Source organism: Xylocopa sonorina, chromosome 3 (genome assembly GCF_050948175.1).
Source record: "Xylocopa sonorina isolate GNS202 chromosome 3, iyXylSono1_principal, whole genome shotgun sequence".
In the NCBI taxonomy this organism is placed as follows: Eukaryota; Metazoa; Arthropoda; class Insecta; order Hymenoptera; family Apidae; genus Xylocopa; species Xylocopa sonorina.
Window position 1 is genome coordinate 14,668,720 of NC_135195.1, and position 15,632 is coordinate 14,684,351.

The 15,632-nt window shown below is 51.7% G+C and overlaps 1 protein-coding gene across 4 annotated transcripts in view; it reads left to right on the top strand.

The window, feature by feature from the left end:
- Ten-a (Teneurin-a transmembrane protein) overlaps nt 1-15,632 on the top strand; it is a 568,813-nt gene that overhangs the window by 211,850 nt on the left and 341,331 nt on the right. For all 4 annotated transcript variants that reach the window (XM_076893038.1, XM_076893039.1, XM_076893040.1 and 1 more), the window contains exon 4: nt 6,849-7,094. In XM_076893038.1, coding sequence (XP_076749153.1) covers nt 6,860-7,094 — 235 coding nt within the window. In that variant the 5' untranslated portion in view covers nt 6,849-6,859. The remainder of the gene's footprint in view (nt 1-6,848; nt 7,095-15,632) is intronic.

Consider the following 15,632-nt stretch of genomic DNA (forward strand, 5'->3'; position numbering starts at 1 on the left):
CGAGTGCGATGGAAATTTTGTATTCCCTTTCGCTTCTCTTATTAATACCGCGCTTTATCCTTTTTCCTCGTTTCTTTCTTTATTTCTTTTTTTTTTTTTTATTTCAGTCACAATAACTGTCGCACGGTTATAACAAATTTCTGATGATCCGTAACGAAGTTGAAGCACTCGATTCGTTTGAAAGTGACACAACGCCCGTGTATTTCCCGTGTACAAACAAAATTTACGAGTAAATCGTTCCGCCGTTACGTTATAACCTCATCCATCCTCATCGATTATCGTTGCTTTTAATATCCACCCTCTGATTCGCGTGAATCGACATCGTAACCGTGCGCGCTCACTTTTTCGAATACATTTCACGTGCCCGTTGGTAATCGTCTCGTCGAAGAATTTCAATTACTGGCCATCCAGCGCCAGCGAAACGTCCGCTGGAATCGAATCTCGGAATTTGTTTAAAAATGTTAAATAATAAAATCGTTATGAAATTCCTACGCGCGCTTTTAATAACAGAAGAACAGCCGAGTTCCTTGTCCGGGAGCACTGAAATTATTTAAAATATGCAAGCTGCAGCGGAAGCTCGATAATATTGCACGAAATGCCCCGCGTACGTATCAAGATTCGCGCAATTAAACGGGTAACATAAATCTAAGAACGAGATCGGTATCCGCATCTTCATTTACTCCCACATGCTGTTCCACTTAAACGATAACCGACCGTACGTGGCAAGTGTTAACAAAATTCTCGCGACTCCATACCATCTATCGTACCAACGAATACTACGACGCTACAATTGTACATCAGCAACGATCTCTTTGTCCAAGCAAGACTTCCGCAAAAGCCACGATCCCAAAATGCGTCGAACGAAGCGCCACAGAGGCACCACCGACGACGTCGAAGCCGATAAAAAAAGGAAGGAAACAAGAGGGAGAGAAAAAAAGAGGAGAAGAGCCACGGAAAATGAACTGCAAGCCTACGTACGATAGCCTAACGAGTCTGCAGAGCCAGAGGTAATCACGGTGGCAAAGGGCTCTATATTTAAATTCATCTTTGCCCGGCGATCCGATCGGAACACGGCGACCCGTAACGAAAGTTAACGAGATGGTGTTAATTAAATCCAACACGTAGAGCCGTAGCTGGTGGGAAAATTCGACAATGGCCTCTCGCATGCGGCCGCACCCTCGCGCCCTACCTACATGCACCGCGTGTACGTACACGTACGTCAGAGGTCGTGATCGCGGCACAGAGACGCGTGTACGCGCCTACAAGAGAGCAGAGGATCGAGCGAGGAGACGACGAGCGGGCGTCGCTGGCCGTGGCTCGATGAATCGATGACCGCTTTTAGTAATGATGTGTACATGGCAGCCCGTCCTCTCCCGATGGAACCGTCCGGGGGCCAGCGGTAGTAGAACGCTCGGCTCGTGTGTGGCGGCAGCCAGAGTTTGCCAAGGGGGACTTATTACGTCCCTGGAATTACCATATAAATTATCGCGTGATGAACCCACCGGAGTGCGAAACGGTGCACGGCTCTGGCCTTTGTCGAGGTTTCGGTTATGGTTAATCGGCCACGCCGTTTAATTGACATTCTGCGCCGCAAAATACCGCCTGTCCCGCGCCTCGTGTAATTTTACGCCGTCTCCTGGGCCAGGTGGGTCGATCCTCGCGAAATCCGCCGCTCGATTTCTTCTCAGGGGTCGAGGGGTCGATTCGTCGATCGACGCTGGGCCCAGTGAATCGTTCGTTCGACGAGACTTCGTGACGCGATCGCGTGGAGGGTGGTGGTTGAAATGGTTAAGAAACCAAATACTACCCGTGGAAATGGCTGGTGATAGTTTTGGATGTAGGTTTTCTTGTTGCTCCCGCTGAGATGTGAAATGGAGAACGATCGAGGGGAACGTTACACTATGAATTTACCGCGGCAATATCGTTTCTATGCCTGAAACTTCCTATCCAAGCAACATCGCTCACGCATCATTTCACCCCACCCGTCGAACGCAACGCATTACCTTCGAGTAGATCAGCAAACTTCGAGCCACCATCGAAGACGCATTCACCGCAACAACCTGCATCGCGATCTATCGCATTCCATCCCCGGCTACGAGAGCGGCAGGAACGCGTCGATTTACGCTCCGAAATTTGATACGTATCCCGATGAGAAGGTTCGAGCACGGAGATTGATGAAGTGGCCCATCGAGCCGCGTCTCGCTCGATCAGCCCAGCCGGTACACCGATTCTCGCTCAACGAAACGCTCCGCAGGGCGGCCGCCATTTTCTGTGCCAGCGCGCAATGGCGGCGAGACGCGACGCGATACCGATCCGGCCGCGTCGCGTTCAAAGCGAATTTAATGGGCCGCGTAATACGCGAGGCGTCTCGAAACCATCCGAGACACGTAATTAGCGGTTATTCAAATTTTCACGAGGCACCGGCTCATCGAACGACGCGGAGGGCTCCATCGACGAGATTACAGACAGACATAATTAGCCTGCGCGGGTGTCTGAGCGTTTAAGATCCAAAGCGCGGGGCCACGGTGTTGACGAGCGTCAGGGATCCACGATGAATATGCAAAACTCTCGGTGACGGTCTCACGGAGCATATCCAGCCAGTGCCACGGCCTGTGCTCCATGCATTCAGATGTCCTTCTTATCGTCGTCCAGCTCGACGCGGACCGAACAATGTCGCCCGGCTGTCGCGTTCATTACGCGCCGTTTAAAAAGTCGCGGCGACATTTCGCGCGGAATGCCCGCGACGAGCGAGCCGGAGCGGCATGCAAATCCCGGTCAATTCGCTTGAACACGAGGAAACTCTTAAGATCCTTTATGGCGGCGCTCTCTCTACCTCTAAGACTGAATTCGTGGCCTGAAAGTCGGAGTGCCACTATATCCCTCGAGCGTAGGCGGTGGCATTACGATCTCCGACGTCTCTCGCGGTTTTACGTGTGCGCGCATACGTTCTCAGCCTTGTCCACGACTCGCTGGGCTTTTTAACACCGCGATGCCTGCGCGCGCGCGCGCGCGACACTAACCACGGACGCTCGCGCAACCCCAGACTGATTTATGCTCCGAGGGCGAAGAGCGTGGCGGAATTCGGTGACCGCTTAACTTGCGCCCGTTCTTTCGCCGTTCCTGGAAAGCTGTTCCGCGTTATCGCCACGAAGGAACTTCGGTCGATGTTCTTTGAATTCGATTACGGAATTCCTGGGCTGGCTGCTGGTCTGGGTAACGGTGGCTCGGTTCGGCTAGTGGTTTCAATCACGAAACGAACGAGCACCGCCAGGCTAGACGGCAATAGCTATTCTATTTTTTAATAGCTCTCGGGTTAATGCTTCGTGCGGTTCATTGCTACACGTACACTGAAGCGCTTCTTCGAGGTTCTCCTTCGTCACGACCCCGTTCTATCATCGAGAGTGCTACGCGATACTGGATTTAAAAGTAAAGCTAGAGATATAAAAATACATATTTCTCCATAAATTGTTTATTCCTCTGGCAAGCAATGTATGTAGTTGTAGCAGGATTTGTTAGCGAAAGAAAGTCACGTTTCAATGCGACCACGACATATCGCTTTACGACCTCATTCGGAATCGCGATCCATAGTTTAAGAAACGGTGACACACGCAACGTTAACTGCCATTTACCGGTACTTGAAATTAATTTATTTCACCGCCGCGCACGTAGCCACCCGCAAATACGAATGATCTACTGCTTAATACTCGTACCGTTCTAATAAACGTTATATCGATACGTATTTAATAGCGCTCTCTGCGATTCGATCCAATTCGTTCGCTCGAGTCGAAATAAAATCTTCCCGGGTTTTTATGCCGATAAATTTCTCAAGATCCCGAGCACGCGAAGCGGCCAGCGGCGGTCGTAAGTTTTAGATCGGTTAATAAATCGCCGTGGACGCCGGACGACTGAAACAATCCCGGGTGGCCGGGTACCACTTTTGTCCAGGAAATTAGAGTCATCGCGGCGTTGTTTTCCCGACGAGGCAACGGCGTCATATTTCACGCACGAGCGAAACTCGGGAATCGTAATTGAACGCGGGGAGACGGAGAGTCTTGGGATGGGAGACACGTTGGACACATCCGACGTCAAGAGGCCGCGACATTAGGAAAAAAGTTGGCCTTATTGCGGGGACGGGGGGTCACACGTGTATATTATTGCCAAGAAGTTGTCCGGATTCCCCGCGACAACGATCTAACTGAAACGTGAAAGTTTCCCCGATACTTTCTCCACCTCCATCATCGTCGACCTTTCATCTTCTGATAATTACCATCCTTGGACGAATTTAGATCGCGAAAGAATCGGTGCAACGTCGTGTCAAAACATAGTAAACGTAGAGAGATTATTGCTGGAGAACCGTGTTTCATTGCAGTGTACCAAAATGGCGGCCATAAACGGGAGATCTATCAAACGGACGCTCTTAGAAGGAAATCTCTTCGCGAAGAAATATTCCGTCTAAGAATGGAGAAGTAGTTAAAGGGAACATTACGCGAGGCTATTCATAAAAGAACGAATGACCCGCTTCCTTCTTCTCTTTTTTTTTCCTTTCGTGTATACAGAAAGGAACGTACGTGTCTCAACATCGTGGAAGAATACGTAGGCGGTGACTTCGCGACAGGCTTTCGCGTAAAACTTTTTATACCGTACAAGACTGTCATATTATCGGCCGTTAATGCCACGTGTTATAAGTTATAGCAATAAGAGTACCCTATGGTTGAGTAGTCCGCGTTTACGGCACCTCGTGGGAGTATTCTATTAAAAGGGCGGTCGCTGTTCTTAATACGCGAAACGAACAATGGAAGGCTGGCGATCGTAAATGACGCGCTATAAAAGCCTTATTTATAACGTCATGCAGAATGCCGGGTCGTGTACTTTTATGAACGAAAACAGTTCCAAGAGCGCAGGTATTTCGCCGCGCGCTGAAACCCCTCGGAGGAGAGTAGCTCCGTTTGTTTATATAAAAATCGTTCGATCCTGGCAAATTGAAGTTTATTCTGGGCCATTCTACGGCGGTTCCCGGTTGACAAGTCTCGAGAAAACGCTTTCAGGTAATATCCGAGCAATTTACCGATTTCCAACGAGAGAGAGAGAGAGAGCTACCCTCCTCCAAAGTCAACAGGCATCGGATTCCGTCCGATACCGCAACAATGACCGCGCCTCGCCTCGAGTGAGGCAATTTCAAGTCCTCCCGAAATCTCAGCGACGCCCTGCGAGCACACCTCCCTCGCGATGGGGCTGGCTGGCTCCGTTCGTTAACTCGCCGCCGAGTTTTCCGATTCACTTACGGTTTGACAAGTCCGCCGCGTTCCGGGCGCGTTTGCACGCGAGCGAAGGAGGCCGTGGTCTGAAGGGTCGGCGAAACAAAACATCGTAAAGCACCCTCGTCTGTCGAGGATGCGACCTGTTAGCCTGGCATTCAGGCAAGTGAGAAAAGTGGCTACGAGTGCTGCTGGCCGGTGATGCACAAGGGCGAGCGTTCTCCAGAGGGTGGCTCGCCACCCCCGCGATTCGAATATATTTGAGCTACGAGGGGGTGCGCGATACCTCGAACTATACCTTCGATGCACGCGAAAAATGCCGCGAATTCGATACTCGCTGATCTTTTTAAATAACCAGCGCGCGTAGACATTCGAGCAATGTCAATTTCGCTGGAGAACGGTCGAGCGATGCGAAACGAGCAGCAGAGTGTGCCGTGGAACTAGTATCGCGTTCGGGTATTTTTTTTTTTTTTCCTCCCCCCTCCTGCTCTCTTCTTTTTTTCCCTGATAAACTTTCGACGAACGGGAATTTTTAGTTGCTCTTAATTTCGAGGTCGGCTCGTTCTCCCGCCCGCTGCCTCTCGTTCGCCCATCCTCCCGTGCGCCGCTGAAATCGACGTGGTTCAAGTGGTTTCCAACGTTTCCCGGTACCTGAATATTTATTTGCTCTTCCATAGAGATGCCGGCCTCGAGCGTTTGAAATTGAAACGAACGCGGCCGTCGATGGTTTCTAGGCCGTGTAAAAATCTACGGGCAACGGTTGTAACGCGGAATTTTCCCGCGCCTCCTTGGCCCGCTAGGTTGGTCTACCTGTTGTAATTGCCCACGAGTGTGCGGAACCGCTAGCGGGTGTAATTGGATAACGACGAATGTAACGCGCGCACGACTCGATACAATACTCGGTGCACCAAACGATCGTAGACGACTGGAAATTTCTACTCTCGTTTTAAACGATTTAAATATCGCTCGCGAATTCTGCTCGAAGCTCGACGAAGGGGTTACGTAGTCGAGGCATCGGTGTACAGTGGCCGCGAGCGAATCCTTGAACGGAAGTCCGGGAGCGGAAAGCCCGTAGAATCCGTCGCGCTTGCGGTGGCGATTCGAAACCGAAATTTCATAGTCCAAGGAGCAGCGAGTGATCTTAAGGTGGTCGATCAGCCTGCTCGGATCGTACCCCGAAGCATCAATCAGCTGTCCCTGTAATCAAGGGAGAGCTACTCGCTGCTGCGAGGACGTCTCCATGGGAATTTCGAGAGGTATCCACCACTCAATTATCCGATCCCGTACACATTCAAGATGCTATCGATCTTTGGGGAACCCTGTTCTCCGCGCGGATCAGATGACCCGAGTAATTAAATGTTGCCGACGACCAGCAAAATTGGACGCTCTTAATCGAAGAACGCGGCACGCTCACGCGATATGAGCATTGGTGTGTCGATTAAAACAATTAATCCTGTCAAAATAACTGCAAACAGCTCTATTCCTTCAAATATCCAAATGTATGCGAACATCGCTCAAACTCCGATCGTTCAAGCAATCATAAAACTTTGATTTTAATATGATTTTGATAGCAATTTCCGTGTATACTTGCAGATGCTGCAGTGATGGACGGCGAGGGCACGCTCGGCCGCGGTCACGGAAACGGGGGCCGTGGGCTGCGCCGTCAACGGTCCCTGGAATGGCGAGAGAGGCGCGGTTACGGGCCCAGTGCCCAGTCGAGCAGCGACGACGAAGAGAACTCCCGTCACGCCGTCGGCCCCGCGTCCGTTTCATCCACTGGCAGAGGCTCCCGCAGTCCTGTACAGGTTTTCGCCTCCCTCCTGGCGCAGCAGTATGGAAGTGAGTGATGATATAATTGATGTTTGATGTCTTGATCGAAAGCCTTGCGCCGGACGTACCGGGTAAAAGTTCCGCGGGCGTAGGCGGTCGGTATCGCGCGCGCGGCTACCCAACGTTTGGGGAAGGAACGGTGTTTGATGGGAGTTCCCATGGAACATATTGGGAGGGAATTGGTAATTTATTGAGGGGCCACGGGACAGCGGATTTCGAGGGCGGCAGCAGGCGAAAGTATTACCGTCGTAGTGATTGATTTTATCTGTTATTGAATAGCAATTTTCTTCGCCGCGGTGGGGCGAGCGTTTGGCATTCTCGATTGATTTTGTCAATGCGTACCTCGAGTAGAGAAGGATCCAACCTGAACGAAGTCACAGGACCATCGCGTCGAATAATTACCACAGAATCGAACGCGTCGATAACGATAAACAAGTGTCGAAATACGACGCGAAGGAAGAACTCGCGACCCGTCGTCTTCGTTAAGCGGAAGCCCGATTCGCGACTCGTCGAGCCCAGCCGCTGCCTAGACAAAAGAAATTAACGTAACGATTCGACTTCTAAGGCGCAGCCCTGATTGGATGACCCTTCGTTCGGCCATTCTTCCGGCTGGATTCAAACGAACTTTAACGAGCGACTTAATGAGCAACCTATGAACTTCCAATTGCAACAATTAAATCGACTGCGCGGCGGGGGCGAGCGATGGAAGATCGAGAGGGTGGGCGCAGCAGCGCGAACACCCGCGATCATCGAGTAATGGCCTGTCGAGGAAAGAGAGGCCCCGCTCGCTGGACGCGAGCTGAACGATACACGGTGGTTGGCTGACGGCAACTTTTTTGTTTCCTTCGACTCGGGATCCGCCGCCAATAATAAAGTTCAGGGTGGCTCGTTCATCATATTCCATCAAACTGGCGCGGACCACGGCTCTCGACCATTCGGTACGGCAACCGCTCCACCTCTCTCTCTCACTCTCTGCTCTTCCCCCTTCTATAATCTTCCTTCGACTCCCCGGCAAACGCGTAGATTAAAGGATTTACGAAATTAGTTTTACTTCCTCGCGTCGTCTACGAGCGTGGCCGGATATTAAGTTCGGAGGCGAAATCCGGATTGCGGACCGCTCGCAGCGCCGCGCCACGGACTCTGTCCGAGTACGCGAGCCCTTAAAAATGATGTTCGACGGGGGTGCGAGTGGTACCGCCCGTCGAAGAGGCGAAGCTTGAACGTTTCGAGCGAAGAATTAAAAGCGACGTCCCCGTTGACGGTGCGCGCACTCGCGTATATGCACGCGTAATGCCCACCGTCGCCTCCGTCGCGATTCGTTTGTACGGCGCGTATCGATTGCGCGACACGTTCGCGGTCTGCCGTATAAATATCACGCACCGCATAACTGCATTATCATTGACAGCTTATTTGGATTACTACTTACGCAAATAATAGTTTAATATCGCCGCTTCCGGTTGCATGACCATTATTTGACCCCGGACGCGACCGGTTATCTCGATTAAATCTACAAACTCGTACCCTGCCACCCCCGCTGGACGATCCGCGTCCTGTACGCTGTGAATGCGGCGGTAATATCGTTGCGCATCGACGAATCGTGGATTCGCATGCTTTCTTCGTAACTTTTGCCAGGCGTTCGCGTATTTCGATAACAAGATCGAAATTAATTAGGTAGACTTATAGAAGTAGCTTGTGCGACGGGCCACGATCGAGGGATAAACGCGAGTGAAGTCTCATTCGTCCTGCACAGTTCACAGTCATCCCCTATGAATGAACGGCGACGCGTAAGCGGCACCCATGGCACACCTTAGTCTCTCGCCAGTCCCATCGCCGCGAAGCACGTGAAACGTGACTCCGGTCACCTCGGTTCGCCTTGATCGCGCGGTTCCGCAGCACTCGACTTCCCGTTTCGCCACCGCGGAACGTTTCATCGATTCGTCTTGAAGCCGGATAAAATAGAGGAGGAAGACGGAAAGGGGGGCTGGCCGGTTACAGGGACGGAAGGGGGCGAACTCAATTAATACCAGTGCTCGGTTTATACTATATTTCTTGGTTGCGGTATCAAGCGAGCCAGCAGCCCACCTCACGTCTGTCTGCATTTGTTCCAATTCACTTGCTGCCGATTACCGCTCCCTCCCAGCTTGGATACGCCGCTCAGCCTCGACCCCACATCGGCGTTCCCCATTTTCATCCCTGTTCTCCCATTTCCTTTCCGTTCTCATCCCCCTTCCCGCCGTATCTCCCTTTACAAGCCCCTCGTTTTGCTCGAACCCGACCGGTCTCCCCGACTCGGCCAGACTCGATTCGCCACGGCGCAGTGTCACGTAACCGCGCACCGAGTGTATCGAAAGGGAGGGCCCGGCATCGGCCGCGAAACGACTCGACTTACACCGTTCCTCTAGTTTATAGCTTCTTCCCTCCCGCAACGGACATTGCGAGAACACCCGCGCGCTACCCAATGGCGGACGGTACCGCGGCATCGAGCTTCCCCACCGTAACGAGGTGTACGTAGAACTTGTCGAAATCCGTACACCTGCCGTGTTCCTGTCGCGAGCGGGATGACGCGCGAATTTCCAAACGCCACGGAACAACCGTCTTATTATCGCGAGGGGATCCGCTCGTAATCGAGTCGGTGCATCGCGCGTACATTCAGAAATCGATATGACGCCGGGTTTTACCGCACGAAATATTCGATGCCAGCCGCGGGAGAGGGCGATCGTTGTCGAGAAGCACGCTTGATTGCCGCACTGCAGACGCCTCGCCGCCTTGAAATCGCGCGGTTAATTAACCCCCGGCGTCGGTCTAGAGCACCGGCAACGATAACTGATGAGCGCCATGGATCGTGGTGCCCGCGATCAATTTCGCAATCGCGAACGGGTTTCGAATGGCGCCCGCGCCAAACAACCGCGAACCACGTAATTTTAAGTCTTTGCTTTATTATTTAGCCGCGAATCGCCTGGATGATTCGTAAGTAGGCGAACGATTACGTCGAGCGTGAAACTTCATCGATGACACCATAGCACTTCGACGGCTGGCTCGAGCTAGGTATTTTCTCACCGTCAGAGCCTCGTACGTACAGTGTCCGGTAGGATTATGTTGCGTTAATGGCTACGTCGATTCAAAGGCTCCCTGGCGCAGGTCCTTCGGTGAAAAATAATCCGGCGACATTTTATTAGGTATCGCCGTTACGTTCCGCGAGGGTGTAAGTGGTGGATCGCGTTACGAACGATTGGCAGGCCTGTTACGACGGAGGCCTGCTCCGTAAAAGCCCGCATTGTCGTGTTCACCGTCTTATATCATGGATCGAAATACCTTTTACGATCTCCTGCCACGGATAGAGCCCCGAGTAAGGCTTTAATAACAGGCCGTCGAGCATCGCGTGGCTATATATATATGTATATGTATATACGTATGTACATGTAACGGTGGGCCGCGTTACGAGCGAGATCTCGACGCTCCCGTCAATATAGATGGCGTCTCTTAATCTCTGTCCGCGCGGCCATCAATACACCGATGTCCACGGTATCGCGGGGCTGGCCCGTGTGTCGTTCAACCCCCGTTCACTTTGGACGTAACATTGTCAGCTCATTACATACACCGGGGCCACGGTGCCCCGCATCACGCCTCGCTGCCTTTCCTATGGAAAATATTGACCTCCGCGCGGCGCCGATAACGCGCGGTATAATGTATAGCTTCCCGCGCGCGGCATTGTAAGTGTTGATTTTCCGCCTCGTGTTTGCATAGACGCCGCGAACTATTAATTTGATGCGGTCAGATAGAGGTACAATGGGGAATCGCGCGTTAATTACCGCGCCCCACTCTGCCGCGCGTAACCTCGCGTTACGTTGCCCAGGGTGACATCGAAGGGATTCTTCTTAACGCGATGATCGGTGTGTCGTTCGATATGTTTTTAATATTTCAAGTGCGAGTTAAATTGTTCGACGAATATTTTACACGTAGCCCGGGATGGTATTCAGACGAGACGTTTAACGAAGTCTGGACTAAACGACGAAAGCTCCGAGTATATATTCCGAAGTGACATACGCAGCTCGCAAACCTAAATCCTTTCGAGCTTCTATACTGGCGGCGCACGCATGAAAAGTTTAGTATGCTCGTATAAAAAGACCGACGCAGAGAACGTACCAACAGAGGGGGGGCTTGTTAAAGAATTTAATTCGCGGCGAGCCCTTCTCAAGGCATAAAATTTCAATTACAATATAAAACAGTGGAACGTGCGTGACGAGGTTCGCCGTTTCAAGATGGCGGCAGCGAATCGAGACAGTCCGCGGATTCTCGAGCTTTCCGTCTCGCCGCCGAGTATTTTCGGCTTACCGCGAACTGCACAGAGTTGCGGAGGCACGTTCCTGCGGATCTTGGCGAACGATGTTAAGCCAAGAATAAATTTTTAATGGGCCGCCGGTGGTCCCGGGTCTATGAAAAACTGCCGCGATACATGCGAATGATCCGCACGAGGAATTAAACTGCCAGGATATTTCTTTGCCGAGCGATGAAATCGGAGCGCCGCGAGTTATGGATTTCTAGCGACGCTTCGAGAAGAATCAAAATGGCGCGTGTCGCGCGACAAACACGGGATCGCAATCGTCTCTTTCCCATCGACGACTGTACTCGCGACGTCGCTGCTCCTATTTCCTCGCGAAAGGGTTACTTAACGGGTCCCTAACTCTGGATTAAACTTAACGGCATACATCCGGCGGTCAGAGTGGCGGAAGACGCTAACGTACGAGATTAGGTGGGCGAAGTTCCGGGAGACGGGGCCAACGTTCGTTACAAGGTAATACAAAAGTTTCGCCGCGGCGGCGGAAGAAAGCTCGCCCCGTTTCCACTTATTCTTTCGTCCGTGCCGGGGCGAAGTTGCAAAGGGGAGCGAGACCGCGATAGAAAGAAGCGGTCGACGCCGCGGGACGAGGGCACGGCGGGGTGCCCGTGGCTCTCAGGAGGGATGAATAATTTAAGGACGTCTGATCGCGCGATCGAAATTCACCTGTCTGGGAATCGCTTTGAACGTCAAATTACAGGCAGCCTCTCTCCTCGGCCGATCTCTTGAATAATTGTGTTATAGACGGTCGATCCATTTAAATCACTCTATCGCCGGCGTGCCGGTTCATTAAAATGCACCGGATCGAATTTCTGTCGGACCGACTGCACCCGTCCGCGTAACAAGAAAACTCTGATAAATCTTATCGACCGTCCCGTGTATCCATCTTCGCGGCGCTGCTGTCGACAGTACCTCCAGGGGAATCCCCGGTGGCCTCCACCTCCGCGTCCACCTCCGCACCACGCTCCACGACTATCCGAGGCGTGCGATCGAGATTACGTGGAAATTTGTTTGTAATACCTATCTGGAAATATCGTACATCGGGTGTGAAAGTACACTAACTCGATCCAAGTGGTTGTATCGGTTGTCGCTAAATTCGAGGACATCAATAATTTCCGTTTTTTTCTGAGAAAGATCTCTTTTGCAACTCTGAAGCGATCGAGACGAGAGACAGCTGCTATTTTCAGAATATTTTCAGAGAATCGAGAGCAACGAGACAGTAAACCAAGCAAACTGCTCGCGCGTAGACACGTGTAGCAATCTGGTGTGTAACATAGCGCGCGACTAGTTAGCGGTACGAGGGAATTACTTCAAAGGGCCTAATATTCGTGTGACGTGGATGGCGGATGAACGGCGCGCGGGTTAGCCTTACGCAACAACCATAAGCGACAATATGGCTCCCGCAGCCGAGCTATATCGCGCAGCAGGCGCTACCGCAACATGGTCCAGCACGTTGCTCCCGTACACGTGTACCCGTGCAAACTCGCCGATAAATTCACCTGGAAATTCTTGCCACGGCTTCCTTATGCAACGCAGGCTAATATAATACCGCTAGAACGATGGCGACCCGTTATCCTGGGGTAACCGTTGCGCATTCGGCAGTCAACGATCGCCTACCCCCCTCGACTGACAGCCACGATTGTTATTGCTTGTAACGAGGAACGAATCGCGCGATTTCGTCGAATCCAGCTTACGAAGCGCTGGCACTTGCAGGCAGTTTGCCAGGATATATCGACGGTCAAGTGGAAATAAAACGTCTGCGTCGGTGGATAATGCCAGCCGTTAATATCGCCGCGCGACGTGGCCGCTGCCTTCTGCGAACGCAAAAATCCACCAACGGAAAAACGGCTGATTTCTCTCGATCGTCGATTCGTTTTAGATGGCTACGAATCGTACCGCGTGATAAGCTCGTCGACGATCATTGACGCGAGTCGTTCGTGATCACGATCGACAGTCGGTCGATGGCGAAGGGAAGGGTGACGTTATAAAGCAACAGGCATCACAGTCGGCGCAAGAACGAAATTACTGGCTACACACAAATTACGAACTGGATACGCATCTCCCGTTTCCCGTGGCGAGCCCGCCCTTCCTTCCGCCGTGGCGCAGCTTGATCATAAAGCTCGTTCCTGCTTCTACATACCGACCCCGTCGTAAATATCATTCTCGTTTTACATAGATGCGGCTTCTCATCGGCAGAATAAACACGCCGGAGGTAAGGTTACCCCGGCAGGAAAACGTTGCCCCTTCATTCAAATGGTGATGCTAGACGATGTTTCCCCGGGTTTATTATTGCCCAGGAGTAATTAAACCGTTTCTCCCTGCGCCTGATTCGAAAGCAAGCATGTGGATGGTTCGCAACCGCTTCTGGCACCCCGTGTCGGATCACATTTTTCATCCAGCAGGCGTCAAGTCGAGATCCAAAGTCGGTTCTTCTTCTTTTCTCAAGCAGAACGTGGACTTTATGGAACGCGTGTCAATTTTCCCGTGTCGCTCGAGTGGTCGCTGTAAATAAGAGCGTACGCTGGTGCGGTATTCAACGTCTGGCGACGAGTACGCGGTTCTAAAGTTCCGCGACTTGGTACTTGGTACAATTTACCAAAAACTCGTCCAGAATCAAACAGAAACGTTTCCACGTCGACACGCGGATTGTAAATATTACTCGGCGAAATCACGAGTGAAATTGCGAGGTCCCGACTCTGCGTCGACCTTCGTAATGAATACTAATATTTGCACGAGCACGGAGCGATATTTTCGAGCGAGAAAATGTACGGCTCCCTTTTATCTCGCCGCGGTGAGCCGACGCGGAAACGTGGCTATCGACGATTTGAATTTTGGCGGTCTATTGATCGACGCGAGAGTTGACAGTAACGTGTTATTACGTGTAACCTTTGTGCCGGGTAATGTATTCTTCCCTTTGGTAAAATGGATAATAACGTTGGTATATCATTACGAACGGTACCTACATCGTTACGGCCCGCTGCCTGACAGTCTTTGTCGAATTGTTGAATTCATGTTAATTCGGAGGGCGCACGTTTAATTTAACAGTTGAACAAATGAGTTCAGGTTTTATTTGGCAATAATTACCTTTAAATTCGCTATGATTATGAGAGCAGTTTATCGGTGCCTCTCCATTGTCGCTACTGAGCGTATCGTCGAATTCCGAAAAGTACACTCTCCAATGTTAACGTTGCGAGGGCCCTTCAAACGAATTCATTTCAATTGCGAAACATCCTATCGCGAACCAAACTACGTAATTACGAGATCGTTAATTGTACAAGAAAAAAAAAAAATAACGCTCTTCGTATCTCGACATACCATAACACCCTTTGTCGTACGAGCGCAAAACGCGAACGAGTTGAAATTTCGCGACGATCCTCGAATCTCGCTTCATCCTTTCGATTCCTCTGTGAATATCAAAAAGTAACTCGGATATTTCGCGACTTGACGCGACGACAACAACGAGGACGCATCGTACGACCACGGGAGAACGCTCGTCGAGAGGGTAAAAAGTAGAGGCGGGAAAGGAGCGCAGCCGAGAGCCGATACACCGGGGTTTCTCATTATTTTAAGTGACTCGAGAGGCGGTGGGCGTCGTGTGTACGCGGCGCCATATATCACCAGTTGCCACTCAGCCGGTCCCGAGCATCGTGTAATCGAGTTGTCAGGCAAACTACCCCTTACAGAGAATGGGCCAGCTATCGTTGTCGCCCGCCGCAGACGCCGTCGACGCCATAGTAGTCGCCTAATGCACGCGTTATTACGTTACACGCATTTAAAACTTGCCTCCTATTAGCAGTTTCCCGTCATCTGCGGCTGGGATCGAATCCGAGACGAGACGAGGGCTTCCTCGAGCCTGGCCGTCGTTTCGCCGTCGACCACGCGATCCGTCCGCAGCCCCCAACCCCGCCAACTCCCTCGCGGCTAACTTTGTTTCACCGTCGAACGGACTTAATACTTTGCCGGCCATTACGCCCGGCCGATCTAATGGATCGCGCGCTTAAAATATTTAGTCGAGGTAGATGGCGCGGCCTGTCTCCTCGGTCCGTCTCGACAGCGTTGTTTTTCTTCCGCCGCGATGGCGGTGATTGGATTGAAGAGTGAAACTTGCGGCCACCGCCTGCTCCACCGTTTTAAGTACGCGAAGCGATCGCGAGCGGGTTTGCGACGTCGTCTCGGAACGTTCTGCGAGTTTCGACGGTCGGAAAGTGATT